Source organism: Portunus trituberculatus, chromosome 44, assembly GCF_017591435.1.
Source record: "Portunus trituberculatus isolate SZX2019 chromosome 44, ASM1759143v1, whole genome shotgun sequence".
NCBI lineage: Eukaryota > Metazoa > Arthropoda > Malacostraca > Decapoda > Portunidae > Portunus > Portunus trituberculatus.
The window spans coordinates 22270340-22290339 of NC_059298.1; the positions used below are offsets into that span (position 1 = coordinate 22270340).

Consider the following 20000-nt stretch of genomic DNA (forward strand, 5'->3'; position numbering starts at 1 on the left):
CTGATCTGAACCCACATGGATGTCTGCCAGATCCCACGCTTACCACCTTATCCACTATACCACCTCCTCCCTAAATGCAGTATGAGTGTGTGTATGCCAGCATACATGCATGTGTGCATGTAGGTGTGGGTGTGAACGTGTATGTGGGCAAGGCCAGGGTGGTCTGGTTACATGAATGACTCCTGGCCTGAAAAAGTCTCCCAGTCCGGCCCTGCTATTAGGACTCATGCGTGTGTGAAACAATCTCTTTCTCTCCAATCTAATTAAAGTTGATTGTAATCATGACTTCTAAATACATAGTACAGCATCATGATCATGATACTCATATCATGACATTCTTATGCTAGATTGGCAACAGTGTATATTTGGCTAAGGTCTGGTGACTGCTAGCATCCCCAAATCACACCAACAGAGAAGTAAATGACGTGATGTCTATATTACGGTAGTGCCGAAAATTCATCAAGGCAACCTGGCCTCATCAGCCACCAATACCAGTAGTAACCAATCGATGAGGAAGGGACATCCTTCACATTTACTCAGCAAGTAACCTTCCCGTTTATTCAGCATCTCCCTTACAACATCCCATGGCTTACATCTTTTCACTTCCTTTATTTAAGGATTCATTCTCTGCACGCTGTGTGCTCCATGCTTGCTACAAAATAAACACACCTATTTATTTTCAAAACTATGCACACTGCAATTGCGGCAGGATACGCTGGAGATTAGATTATTTCTGATATCAAGATTAATCTATGAAGCAAAACTTTGATTATATATTTCTGTAATGATGTTATACTACAGTTTACCTTAAAATACTGCAATACACAGCCGCCAGCCAGCCTCGTTGTTCCTCGCCGCATGTAAACAATAACAAACACTTGAGCCTCATCTCACTTTTGGTACTTCACGCAATTCTCTAAACAAATAATAAATATCAGTTGAAAAAAATATATAAAAAAGAAATATTTAAGGAATTACTTATATTTTATTTAAATCATTCACTAAAGGCCAATATGTGGATGCACCGCACACTAGTATCAACAATTCGGGGATCAAACATTTTACAATATTACTGAATGTTTGACATAATAACGTAACTAAATGCTGCCACATTATATATGAGTTGTGAACTATATACCATGAAGTAAACAGAAAATAACAAGGTGTCGCTCGTCACTTGTCAGGCAACACACGGCGCTGCCAGACGCCCAGGTGGAGTTGTGGGGTGAGGTGAAAAATGCATCCACTGACTCGAACCTGCAGCTTCCCTCCCCATTGGCAGCCAGGTAATGTTTTATTGTTCCTCCATATTGCATTCTACATTGCTTGGAACTTAGTGAATCAATAAATTAGTGTAATATTCTGTTTAAAATTAAAATGTGCTGCTTGCTCGATGTGGTTTACAAAATTCTGCGGATTTCCACCATACAACTTGGTTATGGGTGGTGCTGTGATGCCACGGTGGAGGCAGAATAGCAGTGTGAGTGTCTTGCTGTGCTGTGTGTTGTGGTTGATGGCGAGACCTGCTGACGGGAAGGGTGAGGCAAAACAAAATCAATAACTAGGATGTCGTGTGAGTTTAATCCCTTGGGTAAATGCCACGCGGGGCACTCCGCTGCTACTGGACTGGACGTCATCCAGAGATAAATTATTTGTACACATCTGCGTGACACTGTGGCATACATTGGCTGGTAGAAATGAAGGGATTATCATACGTATAAAACGGTAATCTTTCTATATATACCTTTGTGTAGGTTTTGTCTGAAACGTACCTATTGTGGTATGAATATTGAAACTAGCTTAATTTCCGCGCACACCCCAAAAGTAGAGGTTCCTAATCTTTTTGGTTTTTGGTTGTTTATATATATATATATATATATATATATATATATATATATATATATATATATATATATATATATATTTTTTTTTTTTTTTTTTACAGATTTGTATAATATATAATTCATTTTATTTTTTGAGAACCTTCAGAAATCCTCAGAAACATTTTCGGGCTCATTCGATCATTGGCTTGGGGACCACTGCTCTGTAATGGCAGGCTACAATGCTGGCATAATCAAGACGCAAAATCACTGCTGCGAGGTGTTTGAAGATGTAGAGGGATGGAGGTGGATAGTACGTGATCACCTGTGAGCACCTTGTACCCCTCGACTAAAATTTCCATCCTTATACTGAAAAAAGAAAAGGTGCTCTAACTCAATTTGTGCATTTCTAGACAACTACTCTTGCATCACTGTGTACTCATACCTGTCAAGTTTTACGTTCTTTCTGTAGGTGTTCCGTGATTTCCATGATTTTCAGGTCTTACAGAGTAAGTAATCTTAATTTTTTTCTCCTCATGCAATGTGTGTGTGTGTGTGTGTGTGTGTGTGTGTGTGTGTGTGTGTGTGTGTGTGTGTGTGTGTTTATTTGAAATAAATTCCCCTTTTCAAGTATTATATGTATGACATCTCTCCCAACACATCGCGGTGTGCTTCCTTCAGTTCCTCGGCAGTGATGAAAGAATCTTTTTACTTCACGCTCCAGCAGCTTGTCAGTTCTTGGGTGTGGCTTCGTTTTCTTGTGGTTTGGTTACAGTTTTATGCACAAATTTAAGGTTTCAAAAGGAAAATCTTATGACAAGACACCACAGTAGCTTGACAGGTATGTGTGCTATGTATGTTGCAATAGAGGGTACAGCACACCGTGCACTCCCATTCCCCTCTCAAGGCTTATAACCGACAATGATTATCCTTGTTATCTGTTTATTGCCCTTGCTTGGTCTCCCTTGACAGAAGGTTTTGTTTTGATACAAATATGTATTTATACCTTAGCGCTGCTCGAGGTTGTCTTGCGTAGTTCATACCTCGATCCATTTTTGTTTATCTTGACACAGATAGTTATGAGTTGTTACGATCGGTAAGGCTAACAGTCTCACTTCTCTGTACAAGTAAAAAAAAAAAAAGTGTGTTGGAGAAGAGATACCAAATGTACGTTCCATCCTCTTTGATACCAGATATAATAGATAATATTATCCTCTCATTTTCGAGGTAAGGTGGAAGGTACAAACATATATGATGGTATTCGTAGATCATTTATATATATATTTATTTGTTTGTTTATTTATTTGTCTATTTATTCATTATTTTATTTATATTTTTAATTGCATGTTCGAAATTTAAGAACTCCATGAACTGATTTTAATGTAATATACCTATCAAGATTCTACAAATTTACTAAACCGCCATAGTGTACCACCTGTATAATTAATTAATTAATTTTATTTATTTATTTATTTTCATTTTTTTTTAATTCAGTATGGGATTTACTGAACCGAGAAGCAGGAAGCGCCATAAGAGCAGCACTATATCACCGCACCGCCGCCCGACACGTGAATCAAAGTTATGATCACGTTCAGGAGTTATTTGACTGAACTGAATAGAATGACCGTCCTTTCCTTTGAGTCTCCGCCCTTCCAAACACAGCAAGACACACAATAAACGGGAACAAAGTCTTGCACCCAAAGGACGCGTCTCGTTACCTCGCCTCGCTTCGCTGGCCCCAAGGCTCACATTCGTCGCACGTTCCCAACAAAGATAAAGTGAGCCTATCTTTCTTGCATGTTCCCGTCTTGTGTGCCGTGTCGCCATGGGCAGTATCCTTCCCTTATACTTAAAGAGGCAGTGACATTGTGATTCTGTAACTTCACCCACTTACAACTCCTAATATAATTTCATTAGCGCGTCAATCATTCTGCTCGTGTTAGTACTATATATTCATTTATACGTTTGTTAGAACTACTTTTTTTTTTTATAATTAAGAAGTATATTCCTAAAAGAAAAAGGCTCACTAAAAAAAAAAAAAGATAGGCCGCGGTTTCCCATGCATTATATTCATCGCTTCGTGACATCGTGTAAACAAAAAAAAAAAAAGAAACATCAGTGGTATATCATTAGTCACTCACAACACCTATTACATTATCATAACATTAGCAAGACACAGGCAAACACAGAGAGAGCAGGAAGTGGAGCGTGCCAAGCAGAAGACCGATGACACCTGTGGATTAAACGAGGTCTTCCGCTGAATAACTATTGACTCGAGTAGCTCCGTGTGTGTGTGTGTGTGTGTGTGTGTGTGTGTGTGTGTGTGTGTGTGTGTGTGTGTTTTGTAGCTGCATAAATGTTCTTGGATTACAGCTGGCTAGTTTCTGATAATGGGCGTCGCTATATAGAGCTACAATTGTATATAAACATATTGTTATTTATAAATGTATACGCTACCCAATCTCTCTCTCTCTCTCTCTCTCTCTCTCTCTCTCTCTCTCTCTCTCTCTGTGTGTGTGTGTGTGTGTGTGTGTGTGTGTGTGTGTGTGTGTGACATGTATTCATCTCTGCCATAAAGATAACACCCATCAACATCATTTGGTACCGTTAGAATTACTGTCCTTGTGTGTTGTCCTCTCATTGTGTGGAGGGTGAATGAATGAGAGGATGGTCCCAATCAATAGGAAGCAATGTGAACCGTGACTCTGTTTTGATGATTGGTATGCTTATATGAGAGAGAGAGAGAGAGAGAGAGAGAGAGAGAGAGAGAGAGAGAGAGAGAGAGAGAGAGAGACTTAACATTGGATACGGAAATGCCATAATGAGTAAAGTCGTTCTAAGGAAATTATTGGCAAAATACGGCATGTCTGATATTCGCTACGTGGACTTGTATATTCCAGTCCCGTATTTTGAAACCATCCCTCATCTATTCCAAAGCGTACAGAGGTAAAAAAAAAAAAAAAAAAAAAGTTGTGGTTTCAAGGGTTTTCTTGCCATTGATGACGTTGAATGCTTATTTAACTTGTGGAATCATGAGAACCACAGTAACATCCCAATAAATAACGTCAAAAGTATAGGCTAATCGTGGTGCTCGTATCCGGTGAAATGTTTGAAAATACGTACAGTCATGGTCAGAGGGTCAACTAATTTTCATCGCTTACTTTCACTGTCATTTGTGTTAAAAAGAAAAGAATATTGGCTAACTATAAGAATCCTACTAGTTATTTTTCTTTTTTAACGGCTCTTATAACTAATAGGACTCTTAATTAAACTAATATATATATTTTTTTTATTCTTAGTCCTATTAGTTATGAACCGTTAAAAAAGGAAAATATTAGTTTGTTGTAAGTCCTCGCAGTTGTAAGCGACGTTAGAAAAAAATATTAGTTAGTTTGAGATCCTACAATCTAGTTAAAATAGCCGTTACAAGAAAAATATTAGTTAATAAGTCCTCTTAGTTGTAAACGCCGTTAAAAAATAGTTTGAGTCCTGTTAGTTATAGATGTTAAAAAATTTATATATTTGCTAGTTTTAATAATCCTACTAGTTATAAGCGCCCTAGCAAATCAAGAGGACACGATGCAATAAAGAAAAAAGAAATAAAAGAAAAAAAAATATTAAACGTTACACATTCATTGGTAATTATAATCCATATTTTGGAGTACTTCTGAGAGAGGTAGCACTAGCTGAAGGAACACCAGTTTATCGAGTGTTTTTTGTGGTTGTAGTAACAAATAAACTAAAGTGTTACATTATTAGTAAGAGAAACACTCATGAGAACCTGCCTGATCATCAATGTGACCTATGCCAACCATCGTAGTGAGAGAGAGAGAGAGAGAGAGAGAGAGAGAGAGAGAGAGAGAGAGCAAATCGTTTCTGAATATGGTCTTAGTATATACGTTAGTTACGTTTAGTTCAGTTTAGTGTGTGTGTGTGTGTGTGTGTGTGTGTGTGTGGCGGTAAATGCACTTTGTCATGACTCTCACCACTTTAATTAATTAACTGCGTCATCGATACAAATCATGTTTATAACGAACGAATATGACGCTGTTCTCTCTCTCTCTCTCTCTCTCTCTCTCTCTCTCTCAACGTCGCACTTCCTGTGACGTCATTTTGATCCCCTCGTGTCTCGTTTGGCCAGCGTTAACTCAAACAACCATCCCGCTGTGTGTGGAGAGAGAGAGAGAGAGAGAGAGAGAGAGAGAGAGAGAGAGAGAGAGAGAGAAGATAACTAAATATTCCCATCTTCAGACACTACATTGTTTGCATCACCATCAGAAAAATACAAAATTCTTTCAAACAAACTGGCCTCTTTAGGAATTGGGACCGTCATTTTTTTCTCTCTCACTCTTACATAAATTATCTCTTCCTTTTTTTTTTCCTTGATGTCCTTGGCCAGTGCCCCACTATAAAAATAGATAAATAAAAAAGAGACATGCGTATTCCTCTTCTGTTCACTGACTAAATATACTTGAACTCTAACTCTATTTTTTCTAGTGTGAAATTTCAGACACAGAGTCGCCTTTGTGTGAACGCCTTGCCTCTGCTCCTCCCGGCAGGATGCGGATGCTGGGCCTGAGTGTGTGGCTCTTCCTCAACCTGGTGTTCCTGGGCATGGGCTCCTACCTTTACCTACTGTGGGTTCAGTACTGGCGGTACGCTCGAGCCTCCCAAATGTCCCGCTCCCAGGACGCCTCTTGGGTCGAGGGTGAGTGTGTGCGAGTTTGAATCTTCTTACCTTTGGATTTAATCTGAAATACTTTTACGTCACACTTCCGCTACTTTTAGAGAGCTTTTAGTTAAACTATCACTGTTTTTTAAGTGTGGGATTTTTTTATATAGTTCCATAGACAGATTAAAAAAATTTCTATATTACTAACAGGAAAAACACTATTGAGAACACAACCAATCAACTTTGTGGCCTTTGTAAACAGCCATGGTGATTGGTGAGAGAACAGATTGTGTGAGAATACGGCTTTGTATCGTATTTTCATAGCTTTTGAGTTACTACGTGGTGTGAAATCTTTGCGACTCTTTCATTGCTACAGACAGTATCAAAATTCATCTTGTCACTAGTTGTTAGTCGGAGTAAAACAAGGTGTGATTGCAATGGACGAATAACTATACAAAAATTATCTTTAACCACTTCGCTGTTAAGAAAGAAAAGTTTTGTTGTAAAGTTAACAAATCATCAGTTGACATCTATACTACACTGACTCAAAATGGACTGCTAAAAATGGTCCATGTCAAGTCTGTCGTATTTTCTTTCTGCATAATATGACTTCTTTTGGTGAGTGTTAATGAATCTAATGCCCTGTGTGGAAAGCTTATCTCTCTCTCTCTCTCTCTCTCTCTCTCTCTCTCTCTCTCTCTCTCTCTCTCTCTCTCTCCAAAGTTTGCATAGATAAGTTTTCTTGGTTCTTGCTGTGTTGTCTTAACGAATTGACTGCTGATTATTATTACCTTCCATTATTCCCCTTTTTCTAACTGCAGTCATTAGTACGACTCGTTTGATGAGAGAAAAGAAAAAGATGTATAACTCCCCCTACTCTCTCTCTCTCTCTCTCTCTCTCTCTCTCTCTCTCTCTCTCTCTCTCTCTCTCTCTCAGGGGAAGATGACCCGGAGCCAAGGCCAGGCAAGCCAAGATTCCACTCCAACCTCGTGCCGCCTAACCTCCCGCCTCTGTCTCGCCCATCGCCGCCGCCGCCGCCCACAACCACGCCCACCCCACCCACAGTTCCGCCCACCACTCGCGAGCAGCTACTTCAGGAGATACAGCGTCACAAGATCGACATATTTGTACGCTTACGAAGACTGCAGAAAGAGAGAGGCAGTATATTGGTGAAGGTAAATAGATGAGAGAACATGAGGGGTGAACGGATACGGGGGAAGGGAGAAACGGGGTGTAGAGAACGGGTGGAAGGAAGGGAAAGGATGATATAGGGAAGGGAGCGGAGGGAAGGGGAGGGGAGGGTAGAGGAAAGAAAGGATTCATTATATTGGCATTATGAAGGAAAGTCAGAGAGAGAGAGAGAGAGAGAGAGAGAGAGAGAGAGAGAGAGAGAGAGAGAGAGAGATCCTAACCATCAGCTCTTTACTATCTCCAGCATGAGAATCGCTACGAGGTGCTGTACAAGGGGCGGCGGCGGAGAGGACCGGGCCCCATCACTGGTCACGAGTTGCTGTGTGCCTTGCGGGAGGCTGGGGTGCGGACTCTGCGAGATGGAGACGATCCCTTCACCTCCCAGGGCGTTTCCAAACATTTTCCCAGGTGAGTGTCGTGCTTAATTAACGTCCGGGTACTTATACGTCAGGAACTCCCAACCTGCTTCTGTATTTCTTTCTTCCTATACCGTAAACTCAATTAAGAGGAAGGTTTGAAAACATTTATCCCATTCTTTTGGCTAACTCTCTCGGACCTCCTCGGGGACAGGCATGGAAGTGGGTCTTTTTTTAGTCGTTTTTTGTTTCTTTAGCCAGATTTTCCCTCTTAAATAAAAAAAAAAAAAGACTCTACAGGAACGAGGACTAAGGGAATGAACGTCACTGCTCCACAACGCAGCTTAACATGTCGTCCTCTTCACTAGTGTCGCGGCCCGCGGGAGTGTGTACTTTTATTAGAGTACTTGTATAACTCTTTTGTCCTCAATGATAACTACACGCTTTGTTAGGGGAATCTCTTGTTACATCACCAAATACAGTGAATTGTGGCGGTCAGAAAACACAGGATAAATGAAGGTGATTTTAATTTTCTCTGGTGTTTCGACGGTTTGGCTATGCTTTCTGTGAAGACTCGCTCTCAAAACGTTAGAAAAACAAAGATCTGCTTCATCATGTGTTTCCACACTTCCACAATCCATTCTATGTCTAACCTTTGCATGTTTTGAAACTTTTTATGTTGATATACGAATATATGATACAGTGAAGGTCTTAAGTCGAGTAACTTAGAGTTTCCCTTGGTCTTAAGTCCTCCGAGGTATTAAGAAGCTTTCAGGCGCGAGGATTTTACAGGATTTTCTAAATTAGAGGACTTGAGACTCATAAACCAACAAACAACAGTAAATACAGGGTACAGCGTGAGTGAGGGGATATTCTATTTTTAACCGTGACTATACATGTTTATGAATCCCAGGACGTCTTTCTAAAGATTGTTGTTATCTGAGCGCAAACAAACAATGTTGTTAAGACCGGAACCACACTGCTGATATGAACAGTGTTTGGTTTTGTTCTTTTTCTGGAAATATAGTATTTGCTATAAAGCGCGAGTGATATTATTATTATTATTATTATTATTATTATTATTATTATTATTATTATTATTATTATTATTATTATTATTATTATTATTATTATTATTATTATTATTATTATTACTATATTGTTATTATTATTGTCATCCTTATTGTTGTTGGTTTTACTAATACTACTATTGTTGGTGCTACTACTATTACTGCTGCTGCTGCTGCTGCTGCTGCTACTACTACTGCTGCTGCTGCTGCTGCTACTACTACTGCTGCTACAGCAACAATTACTGATAGTTCACACCAAATTAACAAATGCAAGTGTATAGCAGCAATATCGACCAGGACGACAGAAACAATAATAACAATGATTATGGCAATAATGATGCTGTTGTTAATAATGATAAATGTGGCCGTAGTAGTACAGTAGTAGTACAGCGGTAGATAGTGTGGTCATACTCGTAATAAAGCACTGCTATTCTGTCCCGATATCACTGCAAATACCAAAGGGTAAAAGTGAAATCCACGGGTGTGGAGTCGGATTTTCAAAAGTCCGACTCCGACTCCGACTCCGACTCCAGGAAATTTAAATGTTGCGACTCCGACTCCGACTCCAGGAAATTTAAATGTTGCGACTCCGACTCCGACTCCAGGAAATTTAAATGTTGCGACTGCGACTCCAGGAAATCTAAATGTTGCGACTCCGGTTTTTTTTTTTTTTTTTTTTTTACAGTACAACGAAACAGTCAATTTTTTTTTACATGAGGGATAGTGGCCAAGAGAAAAGATTAAGCAAAAAGCCCGCTAGTTGCCACACCCAAAAGAGACGAAAGTTAAGAGAATCAATACTTACATATTTTCGAGTCAATCCATAATAAAAGTGTACTTGACGATTATATAATTATCATAAATTAATAAAAATTATCTTTATACGTAGTGCTTGATTGGACACATCCTCCACAAAGTCAATTTCTCCCAATTTGTAGGAATCTCCAATCTCCATGGAGAGGAATCTTTACTCGAAAATTTATCACGTAAAGGAGTCGGAGTCGCTCATATTTTTACCGACTCCGACTCAACTCCGACTCTGACTCCAATTCCGACTCCGACTCCGACTCCGACTCCGGCCAAAAGTAGCCGACTTTTCGACTCCTCGACTCCGACTCCGATTCCACACCCCTGGTGAAATCTACACTATCAAACAAGGTGGGATAATCCTGTCCCCATACTCACATCCTATCTACCTTATTTATTATTTTTCTTTTATTTCTTTTTCTGTCTACCTTATTATTTTTTCTCTTCTTTTCTTCCGAGTTCTCTGAAAACGCAGAAAGCTGACACTGAATTCAAACTACATTCTCAAACTTAGTGGTGTGCCTATAGTTTAGCTCCGCACTTTCATCCTGCTTATACTTTTCCCTGTATGACTGAAAAGTTTCGAAGGATAGCACTGAAATTTGTATCCCAAACGTTTTTTCACACCATATCAACATAAGAATTAAATTAAAACAAGAAGGTGGATGATACTGTAGTTTTTCAGGAACAATTTCATGATTCTGGTGTGATAAAGAAAGGATTCCACGTGATTGTCCACGAGAATCATCCCGTAAAAATGCGAAGTACCATCCAGTAACCTTTGAAAATTGACTTGATGAGAGAGAGAGAGAGAGAGAGAGAGAGAGAGAGAGAGAGAGAGAGAGAGAGAGAGAGAGAAAACGTTGAAGAAATGCACGCCTTAGAAAGTATCATTTGTCATCTTTATAACCCCTCTTAGCTCAGAAGAAAAGTAAAAGTGTGACAGGACGTGGCTCTTGTTCTCACGGCTGCACGAATGAAGGAAACGCACATCTTTCCTATTTTCATAGTAAATACCAGACTCACGCATTTCCAAAGTTTGACCTTGTGTACCCTACCCTGCTGATCTCCCCCCCCCTCCCCCGCTGACAATGACCTCTCGTTTCCCGCAGCACTGGGCTTCTGGAGGGGAGGCATTTCAACACCTGCGTCGTGGTGTCCAGCGCGGGAAGCAATAAGGGGTCTCACCTCGGAAATTTCATAGGTGTGTGTTATTAGTCTTGAGTTGTGTTCATATGGAGAGAGAGAGAGAGAGAGAGAGAGAGAGAGAGAGAGAGAGAGAGAGAGAGAGAGAGAGAGAGAGAGATTCTGCATGTGTTTATATTGAGGCAATCATTTCCAGTTCAGAATGTTTTGTAAGTAATGAAGAAGAAAAGAAAAAGCCTAATTCACGGCTTAAGCCTGATATATTCTCACTTCCACTTCAAGTTGTCTGGTGAATAGTCTCTCTCTCTCTCTCTCTCTTAGATCCACCCACTTACAGCACACACACACACACACACTTTCCCATCTTGCCTTTTGTTGATTCTATATAGTTGATCAGGGGGAAGAGGTCCCAGCTGTCACTTAATTTCTGCTACATCTCCTTCCCAGACTCTCACGATGCAGTTGTTCGCTTTAACGACGCCCCGACAGTGGGGTTCGAGGGGGACGTAGGCACGAGAACCACGCTCCGGATCGTCAACTCTCGGATACTGGTGAAGCCTGAGTTTAAATTCTGGGACTCGCCACTGTATAAGGACGTGGCTGTGTTAGCATGGGATCCCTGCCACTACTCCTGTGACCTGAACGAGGTGAGAGAGAGAGAGAGAGAGAGAGAGAGAGAGAGAGAGAGAGAGAGAGAGAGAGAGAGAGAGAGAGAGAGAGAGCGGATTCGAAACGTCAAACAAATAAACACACACACACACACACACACACACAGAGTATACGTACATACCCTCTGTATTCCACAGTGGTATAAAGCTCCTGACTTCGACTTCTTCCCTGAGTACTTCCGCCGCCGCCTGATGCTGCCGTACGAGGACCTCCACATGTTGCATCCTGCCTCCATGTGGAATATCTGGGACGTGCTCCAGCGCTACACTCCAGACTCCCGCCTTTTGCCCAACCCTCCCTCCACAGGCTTCCTCGGTACGTACCCAGAAGAATACCACACACGCATGGAGGACCATAAGGCTTGATTCACACCATACTGCCAGGCATCTGCCAGGAACGTGCCAGGCACGGAACGTGCCCTGCCTTGTGTGTTCACATGTTCGGCCTGGCACCTGCCGTGCTCGCATCAGTTCCTCTCAAGTAACTGCTGGTGAAGGATGTGTGATTTTTCTACCTCCGATTTAATAGCTATTGCGGTTGCTTTAGACGATGAAGAAAAAGAAAGAAACAAACAAAAAAGACAAATGTGGGTTCATCCAATTCTGGAGAGCAGAAAAAGTGAAGGAGAATTCCACACGTTATATCCACGACTAATTGATGATGAAAGTAAATTCTTCAATTATTTTAGGATGAGTATTGGAACGTTTGAAGAAATTCTGGCAAAAATTCACCATGAACTAAAAAGAGAAAATACACCTTACAGAGAGGCAATCACTCCAAGGAAAAGCTAGCTGTATGTATGACGTCTGGGACGCGACTGAACCGGGACCGTTGCTAGTTCACACTACCCTGCCAGGCACGTGCCCTGCCAGTCCCGTCCCGTCCAGATATCTTTTGCCGAGATCAGGGACGGGACGGGACTGGCAGGGCACGTGCCTGGCAGGGCTAGTGTGAATGCTTGCATAGGAATACATTGAACAATACTGGACTGTCCCAGGCATGGCACGTTCCTGGCAGATGCCTGGCAGTATGGTGTGAATCAAGCCTAAGTGAAATAAGTAACAGCATTAGCAGCAATGAAGGTTTCATAGATGTGGGGAGGTGTAGTGCATGTAATGTAGTGGTGTAGTTACTTGTTATGCTCACCAAGTTCATCATGAACTCATTTTCGATGTTATATGCAAGGAATAATGTCTGCTGATGCATCCCCCCTGTCCACCATTATACTATGCTCATAGTAATAACCTAGTCCACCATTACTCTGCTCATATGCTCAGAATAGTATTCCATTAGTATACCATTATCATGTGCTCAGAACTAATGATATATCACTATTGCAATATTGCTGTACACTCAAATCCAACATTACTCTGGAGTCAGAATGATACCAACACTCAGATCACTATGGCGAGGAGTCTACATGGTGATACTTTTCACAGGAATAATGCTGATGTTGGCACACTGCGAGAGCGTTGACGTGGTGGAGTTTGTACCTTCTTTAAGGATGACGGACCGATGCCACTACTGGCTACCGTACAATGACACAACCTGTACCTTCGGCGGCTGGCACCCCACCGACACCGAGAAGCTGACAACCCTCACGCTTAACTCTGCCGGAGACTACGATACCTATGCCCGAGGTTTTGTGAGGATACCTGGCTTTAAAACTATTAATTGTCCGACACGGAGTCCCGCCAGGTAGTGAAGCCATTCCAGCACAGGCATAATTAAAACTCTCATATTACTTGTACATTCGCATCAGCTCTCATCCTCTTTGTTGGCTCCAGTGTTATTTGAGTTTACGCTCTGACAATCAGTACTGTATGCCGAGGAGCGCCCAGCAAGGAACCCCAACTCATTTGACTGAATGACGCCGCCTTTACGGGCTGAGTTTATCTGAGACTAACACCATGATGTCGCAGCTTGATGTAAAAAAAAAAAAAAACTGCTCACCCCCATTAAGTGGATACAGTGATCGTAATTAATGCCTTCCACAATGTGTGTCTCACTGGTGCGTAATGTGGTATTACCTTAAGTTATCATTTTTTTTTCTGCATTATTTCTTTCCAAGTGGCTGTGAGCTAGTAAGAATACTCGACGCTGATGCCAAGAAACACTCAGGAGCGTTTCGACACTGCAATGTCGTATGCTGTTTACGAACTGCCAATGGTTTATCCACTTTATTTAAGACTGACAGACAATTGTGAATTTTTTAACTCCGTTGGTAAAGTTTCTTGATAACCATGTTATAAATAAAGCAGCATGAATATATTACAGCTAAAATAATGTTAAACAACTAATTACGTACAGTATTCTCACTGTTACAATTAGATGTTATAACCTTCAAAGGTTAAATACTAGTCTTGATTCAATAAATGAGCATTTAATTAATAAACTAGGAAGTTTTATGTTACTTTACCTTGCTACTAATTTTATCTAAATGATCGATACACTTGTGAACAAATATCACGTTGGAATACCGATGAGCTACACACACTGCCAGGGACGAGCGAGGCCTGCAGCTATCCCAGCAGGCAAGAGAACTTAAGACGACAACGTCCCCGGACGAAGGCGTAGCACCGTTGCCTGCAGGGTGTCGGTGCAAAGATGGATCCCAAGGCTTCTCCTCCTGTGTCTGATCGACAGTTGTATACTGTTCGGCAAAATCCATTTCCGTCCAGGCGTTGACACGCACCATTACATCTTCCCTGTTATGACAAAGATAACGATTATATTTGGTCAGAAAACACTCTGCCTCCTTGCTTTCATTGTTTATAATATTTCAAGAGATAGATAAAATTAATTATGTCATTTTCGGTCTGAAATCCTTTTACCTCACGTGCTAACTTACCGTAGTCCGCGTCTGACCCAAGGGCAGACCTGCCGCTACCAACACCAGCACTACCACCACCACCACTGGTCGCGTCATTCTCCACTTCCCCGCTTCGCTTCTAGCAAGTCGACAGAACCTACTGCAGTAATGAAAACACACACACACACACATATATATATATATATATATATATATATATATATATATATATATATATATATATATATATATATATGACTGGTAGCATATGCTGTTCAACATGACAAAGTTAAACTCTGAATCAACTATGTGGATGAATAACTTCGATAAGCTCGTGAGTGGCAAAACGACTTACTTTCTCTGTGCCAGGATCAAGAACACATCCACCACGAACGAAGCTCAACCAAGGACTGACGCATGACTCCTATTCATAACAAAGTGTACCCGGGCAGGCTCCAGATTGGCTGATTCATATTTATCTCTAATTACCGGCTTCGCTGTTTCTCATCCTACAGTTATCATAATGCATAACCTACACACAGAGCTCCATCGTGTTCATATCACATAACATGCACAATATCAGCATGTGTGAATTACTATCAAGACTAGAATGGGAGTCCAAACTGTTTTCGCTCACTTGGCTCAAAGGGCTTACGGCGATGTTGCCTTGCGTAGTGTGTAATGATGTTAACGTTAATTGAAAGGTTGTTAACATCACCTAGATTTGGAAGAGAATAACAGCGATGCGATGAAGACAGTACTGACACGTTAGTGAAGGTAATTACACAACGTAACATGTCTAGGATGTGAAGGATGCCAGCTTCACGTACCCCTGCACTGGCTGCCAACGATTATGCTGTCACACACACACACACTAAAGGTTTTAGAAAATAACACTGTCCAAATTCAATTATATTTCGAGTCCATAACATTATAAACAATAATGGTTAGTCGTGTTAATTGCACTCTATTGCACGGTGAAGCAAAATAGAATATTACCAAGGTGATACCAATGGCTATTTTCTCAAGACGAGGTGGGATGTCCTGGTCCAGTTCTCTGGCTGAACGCAAAATAATTTCTATGATGAAAGAGTGCAGACACATCCTGACTTCACTGACGACCGAAAGGAGATAACATAATGCCCAACATTCATATTCAATTATTCAAGTCTCACACACATAAATAATAATCTTAATTTCTCCTCTCGAAAACTTGTTAAAAAAATGTTGTATTGAGGGGAAGGCGGAGGTGATTATGTTAACCCTTAAGCTGCAAAAAGTTTCTGAATGTGAACCTCACCCTCAGGTTCATGCAAACGAAATAAAACTAACAACAACGGCATTCTGTTGGTAAGAGGAAAGACTGAGTGTACAACAAATAAGGAAACCATCCTAATTATATAAGCGTCAGCATCCAGCAACTTAATGTTATGCTACGAATGTCATTATCATTATGATAACACAAATAAGCACTAAGCAAAGACAACCGCTGCTACAAATAGTAGGTAGTACATAGCTGAAGCATTCTGTCAACACGAGGTGCATTTTCTTCTAAGACAGGTCAGCAACTCAGTTTAATATTTTTTTTAAGACGAAACAAAATAAAAGGCACAAATTATGAAAATTTAATGACCACATTAGCAAAGAATACGACTCAGTGTCACATTATATATATATATATATATATATATATATATATATATATATATATATATATATATATATATATATATATATATAATTTTTTCCCATCATATGGAATAATTTAATAATCTGATTCCAGATGTTACCAAAGAAATTCATCCAAAGCCAGATAACTTCAATGCAATTCTCAGTGTAAAATTTCACTGAAATGCCTCCCGGTGGTGTGTGCTGGCCACGTGATGTGATCCAGCTAAGGTCACACTTGCTACTGTTAGGGTAGGCCTATTCGGCACAGCGAACACACGCACATTGGCTAAATTTGGCTTAACATTTCTTCATGGCAGTGTGTGTGTGTGTGTGTGTGTGTGTCCAGGCAGTGTATTATATATATATATATATATATATATATATATATATATATATATATATATATATATATATATATATATATATATATAAAAAAAAAATACAGATTAGGTATACAAGTTGTGAAACGAGTAAGCACAATAAATCCCTGAGAGAGAGAGAGAGAGAGAGAGAGAGAGTGTTACCAGCTAACAGGTCCCATTTTGTGTTTCTTATCATTTGCTTTTTCAAAGGCTACTCAATATACCATACCCATTAAGTAGGCTTCCCTTTCTTTCTAATGTTGCGTACATATTGCTGCGTGTGTGTGTGTGTGTGTGTGTGTGTTTCACCACGGTTGCCTTCTGATCACCCAGCCAGTCTTCCCCATTACGAAGCGAGCTCTGAGCTCATAGACTGATCTTCAGGTAGGACTAAGTCTACAACACACTCCACACACCGGGAAAGCGAGGCTACAACCCCTCAAGTTACATCCCGTACCTACTTGCTGTTAGGTGAACAGGGGCTACACATTAAGAGCAACGCCTATTTGCCTCACCACGACCGGGACTCGAACCTGGCCCCTCTCGGTTGTGAGCCGAGGGTGCTTACCGCTACACTACTGTGTGTGTGTGTATATATATATATATATATATATATATATATATATATATATATATATATATATATATATATATATATATATATATATATATATATATATATATATATATATAGCACATGGAACTGTCCCAGGCAATGAACCATCAATGTATAAACAACAGAAAGGGATACAGAAAAATATGACAATTTATGAAAATTCTGTGATCATTAACATTTTAGGCCGTTATTCATTTGGTTCAGGTTTTGGATACCGTAGAAAACTTTGTGAGTGTGTGTGAGTGAATGTGCTACTGTTCATTGTGCAAGCAATTACTGGGTGTATACATCCCATAAATATTATTTCATACACTGTTTATTTATGAAATGCACAATGCAATCATGGACTGGTATTTATAAATGCAGTGAAAATTAGAGATGCTTTATACATACAAAAGTCAGATAATTAGTTAATTAGCTAGTTAGTGTGTAATTCACCATGGTTGCCTGCTGGTCACCCAGCCAGTCTAACCCCATTACAAAGCGAGCTCAGAGCTCATAGACCAATTTTCAGGTAGGACTGAGACCACAATACACACTCCACATCCGAAAAGTGAGGCCACAATCCCTCTAGTTACATCCCATACCTATTTACTGCTAGGTGAACAAGGGCTACACATAAATAGGCTCGCCCATTTGCCTCGCAGTGCCCGGGACTCAAACCCGGACCCTCTCGACTGTGAGTCGAGCTTGCTAACCACTACACTACATGGTGTGTGTGTGTGTGTGTGTGTGTGTGTGTGTGTGTGTGTGTGTGTGTATATATATATATATATATATATATATATATATATATATATATATATATATATATATATATATATATATATATATTAATCAATTTTCAGTAACTGATGGACTTTGGTTGGTTATGCAATAACCAACCAAATATAAGTATAATTCTCAAAAAAGTATTACTGCCTTCCCCACTCATGTCTGATGGGTTTTGACCATACAGTATAAATTTTTAATTACTTACAAATTACTAGTACTTTGCACAGAACACTAACACTAAAGGGCACTAAATTTACCTAGCCATGAAATTACAGTAAACTCTGGAATATAAAAACAACAGACATCTTTGAACTAACAATGCCATCTCACTCCTTACAGGTAAAATGTTTGCCCATTAAAATATAATGGTAATCATTTTGGCTAAATGTGGATATCACAAACATTAACGTGAAGATGGAATCATAGATAGGATTTTAATTTACAAAGAATAGATTATGGTCATACGTACATCTTATAATGCAATCACACAACAAAGTATGGCCCTGGATGTAGTTCTGAATCAACTGGTTCTGTACAGCCACTTGCAGAAACAATTTCTGCTGAGGAAAAGATTAAATTTTCTTCAGGTAACTCATTCAAAGAGTGGCCATGATATGACCCAACAACAATACAGATAACACATATGTACATACACTGTACAAACCACAGATCTATTTTCACTTATATATTATCAATTGAATACAGTTCATCATTTTATGTGATAATGATATTAATTACAGTGTGTTCTTTACTAAGTTCTGCTTTCATTAAGGCATGGGAGAACTTCCTGGAAATACTTAATACATGCCTCTACTCCACATATTAACAACTCTACTAATCTCAAGTGAACACAGTTCAGAATTGCTGCACTCAGATGTCAAGGAATGAAGTAGAGTGGTGAATGCCCTCTCCTTTAACCATGAGCACAGTGCAGGTTAAATAAAAATGTAAATACTCCTTCCATCTTTTTGTATTAATCTACATGAATAGCAAGCAACATCAGGCACTTCAAATGATGCATAGATGGACTGCTCCACAGCTCTGGACTACATTCCTAGTCAGGTTTATGGAATGCTACATCTTAAGCAGCCTCAAGGTGTGCCTGGAACACTATCTTTTCCTATGTTACTTTTAGAGCTTTTCTACATGTGAAGGAAAAAATGTAATGATCAATGTGACAAGAATGATTTAGTCATTAAATTACTACAGTTAGTTCAATAGCATCATGTAAATCATTCTTACTATACAAAGGCCATTTATCTGAATACTTATTTAATAACAATTGATAGATTGTATTGATGAGATTCAATTGTTCTATAGATGAGTCTGTTATGCAAGTCAATTACCATCAATATATGTTGTCTTTAAGCAAGATTAATGACAGCAAATTATTCAAGAACAAAAATGTAATAACACATTTTTAGGTTACAGTTGGACACACAGTCCTCAATGGTGTTGTTATTGGTATGAGCTCATTATTATTTCACTGTCCTTGTTTGTAGTCATGACTGGTGGATAGATGTTGACAAATAATTTTTTTTCAGTGATAGATTTTCTTGAAAACTTAATAAAATGCAAGTTACGATTTTCTCAACCCATAATCTTAGAAGTATTAAAGTTATTACATAGCATTTTGAAAACAATTTCAAATATTTTATGTATAATACATTATGCAGTGTACAATATATAATATAGGATACACACACACACACACACACACACACATATATATATATATATATATATATATATATATATATATATATATATATATATATATATATATATATATATCAGAGATGTATCGGATATCCGCATCCGCATATCTTTTCACATCCGCATCAGCATCCGTGTCCGTAGTTGTGATAAACTGAACATCCGTGTCCGCGTCCGCATCCTCATTTGTGGTAAAATATATATTCACATCCGTATCCGCATCAGTTTGGTAAGACTTTGCCTTCGAAGTAAGAAGTACTGCTCCTTCCTTGCTTGCTAGCTCTCACATCCTGGTAATGCACAAAATGTGTGGCTGA

At 39.5% G+C, this 20000-nt stretch overlaps 2 protein-coding genes and 1 long non-coding RNA gene across 7 annotated transcripts in view; 1 reads left to right on the top strand and 2 right to left on the bottom strand.

Annotated features, from left to right (window-relative positions):
* The window catches only part of LOC123518664 (exosome complex component RRP45A-like), a 15059-nt gene extending 14103 nt beyond the window's left edge, over positions 1-956 (bottom strand). Inside the window, exon 1 of one of the 2 annotated variants that reach the window (XM_045279607.1) lies at positions 807-956. Coding sequence is in view for 1 of the 2 variants with exons in the window: in XM_045279608.1 (XP_045135543.1) it covers positions 807-860 (54 nt within the window). In the remaining variant the exon portion in view is untranslated. The remainder of the gene's footprint in view (positions 1-806) is intronic. The other variant, XM_045279608.1, reaches the window with a different exon arrangement.
* A 194-nt stretch (positions 957-1150) lies between these two features.
* Positions 1151-14127, top strand: LOC123518663 (beta-galactoside alpha-2,6-sialyltransferase 2-like). Of its 4 annotated transcripts, none has more exons than XM_045279603.1 (8): positions 1151-1286; positions 6380-6528; positions 7430-7668; positions 7929-8092; positions 11030-11121; positions 11511-11710; positions 11870-12047; positions 13172-14127. In XM_045279603.1, exons 2-8 carry the CDS (start codon positions 6381-6383, stop codon positions 13432-13434), a joined length of 1284 nt encoding a protein of 427 aa, XP_045135538.1. In that variant the 5' UTR covers positions 1151-1286; position 6380; the 3' UTR covers positions 13435-14127. The 4 variants fall into 4 exon arrangements, with proteins under 4 accessions (XP_045135538.1, XP_045135541.1, XP_045135540.1 ...); XM_045279606.1 differs by lacking the exon at positions 1151-1286 and adding an exon at positions 1464-1480; XM_045279605.1 differs by lacking the exon at positions 1151-1286 and adding an exon at positions 1472-1573.
* Positions 14100-15055, bottom strand: LOC123518666. Its single transcript, XR_006678859.1, has 3 exons — positions 14900-15055; positions 14584-14704; positions 14100-14440 (listed from the first exon to the last, which is right to left on the bottom strand). It is a non-coding gene; the product is annotated as an uncharacterized LOC123518666 (long non-coding RNA).
* Between the last annotated feature and the right edge of the window lie 4945 nt (positions 15056-20000).